We start from the raw sequence: 14,594 nt of genomic DNA, 5'->3' as shown, positions 1-14,594 counted from the left end.
GTCTTCTCCTATGGTGAAGCTTTACTTATTCGAGGTAGTACAATATCATGGTAACAGATTGTGATGGTATTCACAATATGAAATATACTTAATGATGCCAATTCATAACTACTTAAGCAGTTGGCTACGTACAAAAATGATGCAATTGCACTAACTGGTACGCTCGTTAAACATCACTTAACTTTTAACTTTAATATAATCATATTTAGAGAATAAATTCATCATCAAATAGTGCTATGCAGAGAGAGAATTTTCTGATCCTCATTGAAGTGAATCAAACTAACATTGTGGAGTTTTGTTTTATGTACCTCCAGATGGATAGAATGCAACTAAATGGTGCTGCACATTATACCTTTATCTTGCAGAACATAGAAAATTAAATTCATAGAGGATATTATTTTGTTTAAGAATTCTATGCAATAATATTAATCTTAGTAGTGTTTTCAGATAAAAGCAGAAAACTTATATCCAAACTTTATTTTCAGTTATTAGAGGGAAATAGAGAAAATGCTCTTCCTAAAAAAGTTGCTGTGAAATTTGGTTGGATTCAAGGTGTACTGGTGAGATCTCATTTTAAAATTCAGTTGTGAAAGGAAAATTACTTAATTGAATAGTTTAATATTTTGTGATAAAAATGTTGTCATGGTGTTTTCTTTCATTGCTTCTCAGGTAAGATGTCTTCTCAATATTTGGGGAGTGATGCTGTTTCTTCGCCTGTCATGGGTTGTAGGACAATCAGGCATAGGTAAGTTCTGTACTTGTATATGTATACAAATAATATACATGGGAGTGTGCATATGTGTGTACACATCCTATCTGACCAAAAGTATCCAGACACTCCTCCGTGAATATTGTGTACAATTCCAGAAGTGTGATTTTTATGGATGCCCACTTTTTGGTTCATCATTCACATCCTCGCACACTTTAACGACTTATACCAGTGGTTCCCAAACTACTGAGACCTATGTATCCTTTCAAAAATCAAAAAAAAGTTTACGGACCCCCTTCAAAAATCAAAAAAGGTTTGCCGACCACTATATATGTTTCTCTCTCTCTGTGTATATGCATATGTTTCTCTCTCTCTGTGTATATATATGTATGTATGAACACTGGTTTTCTGAAATGAAAATTCAGTTTTATGTTTTAACAACTCAACTTTATTCTAATTTTTACATAAATATATAACTTTATTTATCATCAATTTGCTATACATAGAATGAATAATTTGACCTGTTCCAGAGGGTCCGTTTCGCAGACCCCTACTAGTCTACGAACCCAAGGGGTCCATGGACCGCAGTTTGGAAAATGCTGGGTTGTATCATTCAGACACATTGGTATGACTTAACATTTTGTATGTTTATGTTGCTCACTTTTCCACTTTAAAGCAAAATTTGATATTCGTTTGTTGTCCCATTGCAGAATTGTGACATGGAACATTAACGCTATTAACAAAACTGGTTGTTACTTTGAAACTCTCTGCCTACTGGACAATCTCTGTACCATGTCTGTTGGAGGAAGTTTAAACTGTAACATACTACTTCCATTTATTTTTAAACTGATCAAACGTGACCCCAACAGTACCAGGCTGGGAACTTTTATTGCCACACCTCGTAAATCATAAATATCAATACATAAAATACTAGTATAAATCACAACATATAATTTTACAGTTAACATTACATACTTTCATTCCTGGTATTGACTTACTCATTTAAATCAATGGTGCTATTATTATTCTAATTAATTAATGAGTATTAGATAACATTGACATAGGGGGTGTTGCAGCATACTCATGAGGAGCTTGTGTAGATGTGATTGGTTTTAGTGTCATTTAATTTTTATTTTATATAAAAACTCTTCAAAAATTGACTGTGCAGCATCCTTTTTTATCTTTTATTGCATCGTATATATTGTAGTCCTTATAGAAATCCTTTGAGGTTATACCATCTTTGCCTATAGCTAAAATAGCCCATGAAAATGTCCTGAGTAGATCATGCATCTCAAAGGTCACTATGATCCTTTGATCCACTGGTTTCAGCACAGAGGTTGTGTTGGTGACAGAAACAAAACATTGTTTCTGTGATGAAATCTATCTGGCTGTGGAGAATGTCAAGAACAATCAGGATTTAAAGGGTATTTGATTTTGAAATAGCCCTTTAGCCTTAATGATGAAATAAAGTCCAGAATATGCCTTTAATGTCGCATCTGTGTCTTGGGTTTAACATAAGTCTGTCCTCGTATAGCACGATAGTTGCGTTCCTAGAAATCCTCGTGCAATGCAAAATCGTGCAATATAAACAACAGGCCCTATGGGAAAAGTAGGGTTAGGTGCCGACCACCCAAGATTGAACACACATTTGGAACCAAAACATTACCAAACACAATAAATAATCGGGTAATTTTAATCGTTATAAAATACGTAAGTATTTTAAAAAGATTAAAATACGTAATAAAAATAATATTATATTATAATAAAGTATTTTTAGTATTTTTTAATACTAAAAAAGTATTTTTTACGAATAAAATACGTATTTTATTCGTAAAAAATTTATTATATTAAATAAAATAGTCATAAAATACTTACGTATTTTATAATACGTAAGTATAAATTATAATACGTAAGTCGTAATAAAATATTGCTAATGCTTTTGCTTCTATCATAAGCAAACTTGCGTTTTGTTTGATTTTCTATCCAAAGAGATGATAGCTGTTCCATCTCTTCCAATTCTTTGTGTCTTAATCTAATGGATTTTAATTACACTTTGAGTTGTTCCCGCTGTGAAAGTTGTTTTTATTTTCTCCGCATTCTTTGTAATTCTCGGCGTTGCCTCATTTAGGTCTGTAGCACGTGCAATATCACATGGTCTTTCATTTCGCTCAAAGCGTTTCACAATTTCATATTTTTTCTCTATTGACAGAAGCGGACTGGCCATAAGCCTTACGGGGGAAACCACGGTGGGCCGGAGGCCGGTGTGATTTTGGCCATAAACCGTAGTATGAGGCCACTATAAATTTTCCCGGGTAAGAATTTTTGACCCAGTCCGCCTCTGTTTATCGATATTGCTTTTTTTTTTTCTCTCTGAATCTGCAGTGTCTTCACCAGGACGCTTCCTTTTCACACCTTTTAAGTATTTTACTAATTTTTAGGGAATAAAGCACAATTACAAAACGAGGAGGCACTTGATACACATAAACAAAGCTGCGCGCGTGTAGCAACTGAATAAATAACACCGTAAAGGCTGAGATACACTATTAATTAACACCTCGCAATTTACTAAAGCACATTTTTGGAGGTTACTACCATAAAACAATAAAAACAATTTCCAGTTGCGTTTCTGCTAGTGGAACCTGTTATAAACTGGTAGTAAACTCCATCTAACTGCATTTGCGATTGTATCGATAGCTGGAATTGTGTTGGTTTTTACGTTATTATGGTGAAATGTGTTTCCCCTTCACTGATATAAAACACAAATACATTTTCAGAATCTTCTTCATTCCTATCGTGTTGCGTTCAGTTGGGGTGATTCTGCGTTCGACTGCCATTTCTTGTAAACACAAAGGCGAATTGTGTATAAGCGAATTCGGTTCGTGTTATATAAGATAACGTTCCCCTATTTATAAATCGTGTATGATCGAATTCGTGTAATGCAAACACGTGTTATACGAGGACCGATTGTACTTGCATCATCGTCATTACAAAACTAACACCTAGAGACAAGTAGTACCCAAGCTGAAGCTTGTACATGCTTATATCATCATATGTAACAATTTACAAATTTTATTTTATACAATAAGATCACTTTGCCCCTCCTGATTTAGCGGAGAGTGTTCCTGACCCTCTTATAGATTATGAATGTATATTAAGTGACTCTCAGATCAACTTACTCTGTAAACTATACTTCCATATACAGGTAGTTCCCAACTTTACGAGTTAATTTGTTCTTAGCATACACTCGAAACAATGAAATTTGACTATAGTAATGTTAAATTAAGATCAACAAAACAATAGTTTATGCTTAAACAATGATTTATTTATCCAAAGAAATGAAAACAGCCTTTAAAATCAAGCTATAATAATAAAGAAATTATTTATTTCATATGAATGTTAAAGAATGTTTATTCTTCATCATCATTGACTAAATGTACACTCAATGGTTTGTTGGAAGCACAAGGTGTATTCTTTGGAAATGCTTCAGGAGTCATTTGTTCCCAAGAGTGTCTTCTCTTTTCTTTATAAATTTCATGATAGCATGCATAAGCATTTTTTCCCCCCTTAAATCTGTAGCAACTTTTCTGGTGCACTCAATTTGAATCTTTCATTATCAGCCATTTTCAATCCACTGCATGAAGGCCTCTCCAGCAACTTTCCAGTCCCTTCTGTTTTGTGCAGTGGCCATCCATTTACTACCCACAAACTCATGAATTTCATTCGTCCATCTTTGTAGTTGTCTTCCATGTTTTCTTCTAACTCCTCTTGTGTACCATTCTGCTATTTTCTTAGTCCATCTGTCATCATGTCTTCGAGCTGTATGTCCTGCCCAAGACCATTTTAGTTCTTTAGTTTTGATAAGAATATCCTTTACTTGAGTTTGCTGCCTAATCCATGTGTTTCTCTTTATCTAACAGTCTGATTCCCAATATAATTTGTTCCATTCTTCGCTGTGTAGTTCTCCCACGTTTCACTTCCATAAGTCATGTTGGGAGTATGCCTTGGTTCATTCTTTTACATTTCAGACAAATTGGGATATTGCTTCTCAGTATGTGACTATTTCCCAAATGCTATCCATTCAAAATTTATTCATCTCTTGACTTCCAGCCATTCATCATTATTACATCATTATCACATCCATGTAGATTACCTTGTGTGGGGGCTGTAGGAGCCTTCATTCCTCCTTATAATTTGTCACCCCCTGGGGCTCACATCTGATGAGTATGGGCTTGGCACACCTACGATTCTGAGCTGGATATCATCATTCTTCTCTTTCTTGGTGACTCTCTCTCTCTTTCTCTCAATAATTACACACCATCAAAGTATCTATTTTAAATGCTTCATCAACAAGAGCCTTAGACATATCCAGAATCTCTGGTATTGCCTTAGGCGATAGCTGAAGCTTTTGAATTGTAGTACTCCTTTTTTTCTTGCTGTTTTCATGGGCCGACCGGGCTAGCCGGGTGGGTAAAGTGCTTGCCTGGCAACCCAAAGGTCGCGGGTTCGATTCCCGCCTCGGGCTTGGATCAAAGTACTGCAAAAACCTTGGGAGGTGCATTATGGCCACAGAAGCCTATGCGCCAACAACTACCAAAAAAAAAAAAAAAAAAAAAAAAAAAAAAAGCTGTTTTCATGTTGTTTTTTTATGCGATTTACAGATTTTAGGATGCCCAAGCTAGCAGATTTTAGAATGCATAGATTAATAATTTTACAGCAGCAGAATGCAGAAGTAAAATTGATTTGTGTGCTGCTTCTATGGGAACACAAGGTGTAAGAGATTACAAGTCCTGTTGCTGGCCCTTGTGGTGCAAACAATTACATGGGAGGATGTGTTATGTTTACTAGCAGAGTTTAGTAAATTAATTTAACATATTCGTTAGGTAATCAAATGTAGACATTGTATGAATATCAGAAATGTGGTACCACTCAGAGGTACAGGATGCAGGATTTGAATATGAAAAGTACAATATTTACAGGAAGTGGGGAAGATATTATGTTCTTGTTTAAGAGGCATATAGACTCTAAGGTTCCCCTTCCCATTGCAGCAGATACCTGTGGCTAAACACCTATATGGCTAATAGTGAGTGAAAGCAACATGGGTGGACAGTGTAATGTTGAGTCCTTACAATAAAGTACAGTCCTTACAATAACATGAAATCAAATTTCAGCAATGATTTTTAGTAAACATTTGGTATGAATTAATTGGAAATCACCTGATTGGATAATTTTTTTTTTATTGAAGGTCATTTAGCAGTAGTTTGTAATTACAATTTCTTAGAGAATGAATTGTTACCTCTGCTAACATAGGTGGCATTGTCATTAAGAAGAGATTAGCTTTAGTAGTGGCGAATGGTCTGAGGAAGAATGCGTATACAGCATTAAAAAAAAAAAAATAGCTATGTTACCTGTCTATCGTCTCTAATAATTTGTACAGTTCTTCCTTAAATTTATTCAAACTACCCACCTCCACAACTTCAGATGGAAGTTTGTCCCTACAATCAACTACCCTTTGACTAAATGGAATTTCTGTACATCTTTCCTAAAACCATCCTTCCTCAATTTAAATTTATACCCCATTATGTATGTTGTCTAAACAAGAGTAAGGATACCATCGTCATTTAGCATACTCAATCCAAAGGCTCAAACATCTCACTTGGATCTTCATGCAGGATCTGAAAATAGGCAGATCTGAAGGATTTGCTTAGTTTCCATAGGCTGTAATTTCCAGAACTGAAGTTTTTCTTAGTGAGTGTCCCTTTTTGTTCACCTCACTAATCTCAATGATTCCTTGGCACCTGTTGTAGTAGATCTACATCCATTCTTGTATGCAATACTGAAGATAGGGTTTAATCATTGTGTTAAACAGTGGGATAATTGCCTCATCCCACCTGGGAAAATTCCCATATATCATTGACTGAACCCCATGCACTCTCCTCGCAGCCTGTCTGCAATGTCCATAGAGCTTCATGTATGATTGCACGATTACTCAATCTCTTTCATTCTCTAGTACCTTCAGTGTGGTATCACACAGTTGCTATGTTTATTTGGAATTACTGCTACCCATATGCACAGTACCTTGCAGTTCTCAATGTTAAACTTCAATTTGCCTTTTCTTAGTCCATCTGCCTAATTTTTTTAGATAATTTTGCAGTAGCAAAACTTGATTACTACCATTAACAACCCTGTTAAACTTTGTGTTTTCTGCAAACTTAGATACTAAGCCTGATACACCTTCCCTAATATCATTGATAAATATAGAAAACAGCTGTTGGCTCTATACCAAGCCCTGTGGGACTCCACAAATAATATTAGCACAAAAAGAGTACCCATTTATAACCACTCTGTCTTCCCTGTTGAACTGTCCATTTATTCATAGCAGTAACTTGCCCTTATTGGCACACCACTCCAATTTTTACAGCACTCTTTTGTGTGAAACAGTATCAAAAGATTTTTTGAAATCTGTTAAAATCCTTTTTTGCATTCAGTTCTTTTGTTACCACATCATAATATCCAATCAGATTAGACAAAAAAGATCTCCCCTTAAGAACTCCATGCTCTTTACCATGCATTTCTGTCTAGATGGTCTTATATTTCTTCTTTAACAAGTGACTCCATATTTTTCCTGGAAAACAGAAGTCAATCTTATAGGTCTATAATTAATCACTTTACCCTTTGTGAATTGGGGATACATTCCATATCACTAGTCCATGGGAACCTCTCCTAAATACAAGGATGCTCTCATAATTATGATGAAAGATTTGCTGACCTCATTTTCTAGCTCTCTCAATGTAATTGATTAGCTCCCATCTGCTCCAGGTACCTTATTCACTTTAGTTTCAAGAATTTTTCTTCCACTTTCCTCTCAATTGTCACAAAATAATTTAGCTCTCTGTTAGATTGTGATATACTGCTGGCATCCCCATCCCAAAAAAAAAAAAAAAAAAAAAAAATCTGATGTGCTAATGTAGATGCAAAATATCCATTCAGTTTGTGAGCAGCCTGAGTGGGACTATCAACAGTTCTGCTCTTATGAACCTATGTGGGTCATTCCTTTCCTTCTGGTGTTTATATAAGTAAAAAGAGACTATTGTCAGGAAAATTGGAAATATTTTGTAGTAGCTATAGCTACTTCCTTTGGGAGCAGTGCTTTCTGCTGTGCTGGATTTTGTTCTGTTATGTGATGCATGAATGTAGTGTCTAGTATTATGTTTGGCAGCTGAGTACTTGATGGCCCTCTCTGTTTAATTTCATCAGGGCATCAACCCTGTTCCTCAAGTTCTCACATAAGCCTACCAGAATGTTGAATTGCTGCTCAGTTTTCTCACTCTCTCTGCTGTGAAGCCACATAGACATCCTTTTTGGCTGTATCATGTCCCACTACAGAACTCTGAAAAAGACAACAATTAGCGGCTAAGGTAAAGAAAGCCAACATGAGAACAATGAGAAACGTTGGATAACTTATGCGAAAAATTAGTTTCCTGACACCGGACTCTAGCGCTGCTCGCTTGGTAAACAGACAGTAGGTGTTATCGGCCTGGAACCGAAATTGAGAAGGATATATTGATTGACAGGTAGGCATGGCAAGCGATAAAATGATTGGCGGTGGGTGCGACAGACAACAAGTTACTGTGTAGTCATTGGTTGACATTATAATGTATATTTATGAGTAAATAACGGTGCATAATAGTTTTGTGATGAACAGTAAACAGGTAATAGTAGCGATGAATCTTTTAAAGATGGAAGAAATTGTAAGGAAAATAAAACATTGGTTGATTTTTTTGATGAAAACTAAATTAATAAAAATTTCATTCTGTTCATTTTTATGTTCTTCATTATGTTTTTTCTCATTATTAAAAGCAGATTTTTGGTGTTCACGAGTGTTTTTACTATACTGTTGATTTAGGTTTGGTTACGAAAAAAGGAAAAGGTTTCTTTATTTTTCCTTATATTTCGTAACCTGACCTTAAAAATAAAAGTACGGTAATAAAAAATTTATATTTTGTTAATATACAATTTATGCACTAGTCCACACATGATTCTAAAGAAAAACGGTTAGGTTACCCCCTCCATTTCGGGAGGGTTCAAGCTCCCATGGGATTCAAGTGAAGGTAACCTGACCTTTTTTCACCATTACGGCATATTATTGAACAAAAAAATAAAAATACAGTCATAAAAAATATTTTTTTTTATGAATGTATTTCTAAATATGGCTGTGATTCTAAAGAAAAAAGTATAGTTTACCCCCTCCACTTCGGGAGGGGGTCAAGCACCCATGGGATTCAAGTGGAAGTAACCTGACCTTTTTTTTTCACAATTATGGAAAGTGTTCATTAGGGCAAGTTACCATTAGTTCTTCTGAGTGCTACTATAGTGATACTAAACTGATGGTATCGTTTGTTTTGTTTGCTCACCAATCAGCACATCGTTTTCCACGCCTACCTGTCAATCAATATATTGTTCTAGACTTTGCTCCAGACCGATAACACCTACTGTCAGTTTACCGAGCGAGCAGTGCTAGAGTGCTGTATCGGGAAACTAATTTTCCGCGTTGGTTATCTCATGTTTCTTGTCGTTCTCGTGTTGGCTTTCTTTACCTTTGCTCAATTAGCATTTTGAATGTATACCTACCTATGATTCAAAAGAGAACTACCATCAATGGTTCTCTTCCAAACCAAAGCACTTCCTGCTACTTTTTTTTTTTTGCTTTGTTGCTTTTGTTTGAGGCATGATTCTAGTATGTTTAATTTAAATTTACTGCATGAACTCACATCTGGTGAGTATGGGCCTGGCAAACCCAGGGTCCTGAGCCGGATATCATCATTCTTCTCTTTCTTGATTCCTTTCTGCTTCTCTCTCTCTCTCTCAGGGTAACTTGGGAATTTTTTTTTTTTTTTTTTTTTTGGGCCAGTGCAGCATAAGCCTCAGGCTTCCTTGCACAATATGGCTAATAATAATAAGATTATAATAAAGCTATGCTGTTTTTAGATGATGCTATGAAGTATCTATTCTCCCATTACATTTCTGGCAGACCTCTCTGAATCTGACAGAAGGTCCCAACAAAATATGTAATTACTGGTTTGGTCTTAACAATCCACAACCTGTTCACTATAGTCACTAGTATTATGGCCCACCCCAATTCTTCCTGTTGAGGTGTTTGAAGAATTTGGTGTACAAGCAAAAATCACTGGCAACAGAACTTTCACTTTTAATTACATATGCAGCTACTTGCTCACAAGGAAATTCTAAAAGTATCTGAATGAATTCAGAGTTCGAGACAAAAACTTTAGAGAAGCTTTTGGAATGCAATTTGTTTAAAGTTTTGACTTTCTGTATTAGGGGGAAAAAAAAAAATAAATAAAAGCTTTTATAATGGGAAGGAGCACTCCTTAATGATATGCTCTTTGTCATAGTTATGTTCAGATTTTGCCCTGAACTTAACTGCATTTTTAATATATTTAACTGTGTATTTATTTCCAGCCAGTGTAAATTTTAATTTTCTCAGAAATTCAACTACAGTGTTTTTTTCAATATTTTATGATTCATTTTGTTGCTAATTATTTGAAATTTTGTCAGTCCATGAGCTTTCTGATTTGTAAGAAGTCCATATAGGACTTTTGCTGCACATTCCCCCCCCCCCTTTTGTTATTTCTACTGTGCATTTAAAAATCTTGTAAAGGTTTCTATACATTACAGTATCTTGTTCATGCGAAATTTTTCTTTTAGGTTTAGCCTGTGTGATTGTCTTATTGGCCACTCTGGTTACTACACTAACAACTTTATCAATGTCTGCGATATGCACAAATGGAGAAGTGAAGGGAGGTAAGTTTGGCTTCATTTCCCTTCCAAACTTAATGTAATAGAAATCCATCTGTAGAGCCAGTGAATTCTTGCTCAGAAAAACTTATTTGATATTGTGTTTTTTATTTTCTCAACATTTTTATTTTAGTGACATAGAACTTGCTCTAGTAAATTAACCCTGCAGTGCCCATGTAAAAAAATTCACTGAAGCACACTGTAGCATTGCATGCAATATTCAGTGTTTTTGGCAGACAAAATAGCAAGAAATTGTTTAAAAAAAACTTTATAATTCTGTTCTTTATGACACTGTTTTAGATAATAAGAATGAATAATATCATTTTAGTAAGGGCAATCTTGCTATGCAAGATTGCACAATGAGAGAAACAGAAGTAAAACCGAAATCTCTGCAGGAAAATAATATAGACAGAAAAGCAAGAAATTGTTTAAAATAATTATATTTATAATTCTGTTGGATAATAAAATATAATAATGCATTTTTTGGAAACTGCATTCTTTCTATCCAAAAAAAAAAAATCTCTCTCCATGCATTGGAAGTGAGTTATCTCACTTCCAATGTAATTACTGGTTTGGTCTTAACATGCATTGGAAGTGAGTTATCTCACTTCCAATTGTGATGGGAAGTGAGTTATCTCACTTCCCATCACAATGAGAAAAATTGAAGCCAAACCCAAATCTCTGCAGTAAAATAATACATGATTGGGTATGTAACACATTTTGTATACCAACACAAATTTTTTACAGCTGTTCTTTTCTAATTAAAAAAATAATCAGTGGTCCAGTTGGAAGTTAAAGACCATATTTCCAGTATGGTCTTCAGCTTCTGTCTGTACTGACATAAATTGTAAGAGATATTGTAATCTTTACATTAAAGTTGTTGTGGTTAATAGGGTTCAACATTAATTCCAAATGAATAAATCTATTATATGTCGTCAAATCCATTCTTGAATATGTATTTGTCCACAATATTATAAGTGGAGTCCCTCAGGGTTCCATGTTGGGTCCATTGTTGTTTTCTGTATTTATAAACCATCATCAATATCATTTATAAATACAGAAAACAACAATGGACCCAACACGGAACCCTGAGGGACTCCACTAATAACATTAGTCCACGAAGAGCAATGTCCATTGATTACCACTCTCTGCCTTCTCCCACTAAACCATCCCTTTATCCATAGCAGCAATTTGCCTCCAATGTCGCACTGCTCCAATTTGTGCAGCAGTCTTCCATGTGCAACAGTATCAAAAGCCTTTCGAAGATCCAAATATATGATATCAAAGTTATTCCCTGCATCCAGTTGCTTTTGTGACCACATCATAGTATCCAATCAAATTGGTCAGACACTACGATGTTCACTTCCATAAGTCATGGTGGAGAGTATACATTGGTTCATTATTTTACATTTCAGACAAACTGGGATATTGCTCTTCAGTATGTGACTATATTTCCTGAATACTATTAATCCAAAATTTATTCTTCTCTTGACTTCCAGCCATTTATCATTATTACAGCTAATAACCTGTCCCAGATAAGTATATGACTCCACCTTTTCAATTACTGTTCCTTCAATCATTATGTCCCTTTTCTATGGCATACTTGTTCACCATTACTTTTGTTTTAGCCATATTCATCTTTAGTCCAAAATCCTTACTAACTCTGCATAACTTATTAAGATTTTCCTCTAATTCTTTGGGATCATGGCTTATGACCACAATGTCATCTGCAAATTGTAATGGTTTAGGTACTCTCCATTCACATTGACTCCTTTCTGCGACCAGTCTAATCTTCTGAAAGCTTCCTCAAGGGCTGCAGCAAACAGCTTTTGGATATATTGTGTCTCCTTGTTGAACTCCTTTCTCAATTTTAAATTTGCTACTGTCTTTGTCTAGTCTAATAAAGGAGGTAGCATTCTCATATATTTTCTTCAAAATCATAATATATGGGGGTATCTATGCCTTGTCTTTCCAGTGCCCGAAACATTGCCTTATGCTGTATGGAGTCAAATGCCTTTTCATAATCCACAAATGCCAGGCATAATGGTGTTTTATATTCATTTTCTTTCTCCATTAGCTGTGATATTACATGAAGGTGATCCATAGTTGAGAATCCTGTCCTCCATTAGCTGTGATATTACATGAAGGTGATCCATAGTCGAGAATCCTGTCCTAAAGCCAGCTTGCTCTTTTGGTTGATTCTCATCAAGTATTCTTTCTAATCTGTTAGGAATGACCCTTGTGAACAACTTATAGATGTGGGATAACAAGCTAATTGGTCTATAATTTCCAATTTCTGATTTATCTCCTTTCTTATGCAGCAAAACTGATTTCATTATTGCCACTGCTTAGGCATCACACCTTTTCTAATGCACTTTGTGAAGAGCCTTGCCAGTTTTTGTGTTATGTCTCTTCCTCCCAGTTTTAACAACTCTGCAGTAACTTCATCTTCCCCGGGGCTTTCTGATTTTTCATTTTCTTCAATGCATGTTCTACCTCATCAGGAAGAATATCAGGTTTATCGTATGGGTTGCTAATTTGCGATCCATCTTCCCCACTGCTGGCATCATTCCCTCGCTCCTTGTATAATTCTCTATAGTAGTCTTCTGCTATTTGAATTATGCCTTCTCTGCTGTTTATAAGTACACCATCTCTTTTCTTCAGTTTCAGTATCATTTGTCTTTCTGTATTACTGCTCATGGCTGCTGATTTAAGTCTTTGTTTTCCCTTAATGCTTGTTCTACTTTTCTTGTGTTAAATCTTCTTATATCCTCTGAGTCTCTTTCTAATGGCTTTGCATAACTCAGTATACTCAATTTTCTCCTTGTGAGTGTTTATCTTGCTCTTTATTTGTCGCCTTCGATTCATCTTAACAAGTGTTTCTTGACTAATTTTTTCTTCTTTGGATTTCTTTTTCTGTATAGGTTTCTTGGGCGTTATCACTTTCAGAAAGTTGTAATATTCCTTATTGATATCTTGGTTCTGAGTAGTCTGCAGAAGCTCAAACTTGTTCTTAAGTTCCAGTATATACTGCTTTTTCTCCTCTTCTGTTATCTCAAAGACCTCTGTATTATTTACTCAAGTCAGTTTTTTTTCTTTCTTTTCTTACATCTATATCGTGTGCATCTTGCTATTCTGTGATAACTTCCAACATTTACCTTGTTCAGGACAGTAACATTATTCACAATATATCTGGGTTAGTGAGGATGAAGTCAATTTCATTAGTTGTTAATCCATTTGGACTCTTCCATGTCCACTTTCTGTTCACCCTTTTCTTGAAAAAAGTGTTCATTACTGACATTCTTCGAGATTCTGCAAATTCCACAAGTCTTTCACCTCTTTCAATTCTTTCACTAATTCCAAAATTTCCTATAGTTCCCCTTTCTGCACTATTTTGTCTCTTTCCAACCTTAGCATTGAGTCCCCATAATAATAGCGTAGTGAGTTTTCTGTTCATCTAGAAGACTCAATTTCTGTGTACATTTCTTCAACCTCTTCATCATCATAGCTGATGTTGGTGCATAAATCATTATAACCTTTAGCTTGTACCTTTTTAGAAATCTTGAGTATTATTCTTGACCCCCTTGGTGATGTACTTTTGAATTCCAAAATGTTGTTTTTTAAATCTTTATGGACCAGGAACCCAACTCCACCTTCACTCCTTTCACTGTTTCCATTGGTGTACAGCAGATTGCCACTTTATAAACTTATAAGTGATTTGTGATGGTATATCAGACTTTATGTCCAAGTTTTCATAAGATACAAAGGTTGGCAGGGTTGTTAATGATGCTAATGACAGTACGCTGCTGCAACAGAATCTGGAAAAGTTGAGCAGATGGGCTGAGAGGTGGCAAATGAAGTTTAACATGACAAATGTAAAGTACTACATATGGGAAGCAGTAACCCCTGAGTAACATATCAACTCTGTGGTACTATACTGACAGTGGTAGAGAATGAAAAGGACCTGGGGGTAATTGTGCAGTCAGATTTGAAGTTTTCTGAGCAGTGCAGATGGTCTGCAAGAGTAGCTCATAGTATCTTGTCAATGAATTTTTCTAGCAGGGATAAGGAG

General features: G+C 35.4%; 1 protein-coding gene across 1 annotated transcript in view; it reads left to right on the top strand.

Moving 5' to 3' along the window:
• The first annotated feature begins 511 nt into the window (after positions 1–511).
• Positions 512–14,594, top strand: part of LOC150089240 (solute carrier family 12 member 2-like) — a 253,122-nt gene continuing 239,039 nt past the window's right edge. Inside the window, exons 1-3 of the mRNA XM_090389918.1 lie at positions 512–560; positions 670–745; positions 10,433–10,528. Of these exons, the coding sequence (XP_090246044.1) occupies positions 700–745; positions 10,433–10,528 (142 nt within the window). The 5' untranslated portion in view covers positions 512–560; positions 670–699. The remainder of the gene's footprint in view (positions 561–669; positions 746–10,432; positions 10,529–14,594) is intronic.

This window comes from Mastigoproctus giganteus, chromosome 2 (assembly GCF_048544385.1).
Source record: "Mastigoproctus giganteus isolate SK-2022 chromosome 2, ASM4854438v1, whole genome shotgun sequence".
Classification (NCBI taxonomy): Eukaryota; Metazoa; Arthropoda; class Arachnida; order Uropygi; family Thelyphonidae; genus Mastigoproctus; species Mastigoproctus giganteus.
Note: the sequence above shows the minus strand (reverse complement) of the source record. Positions and strands in the feature narration are given on the sequence as shown.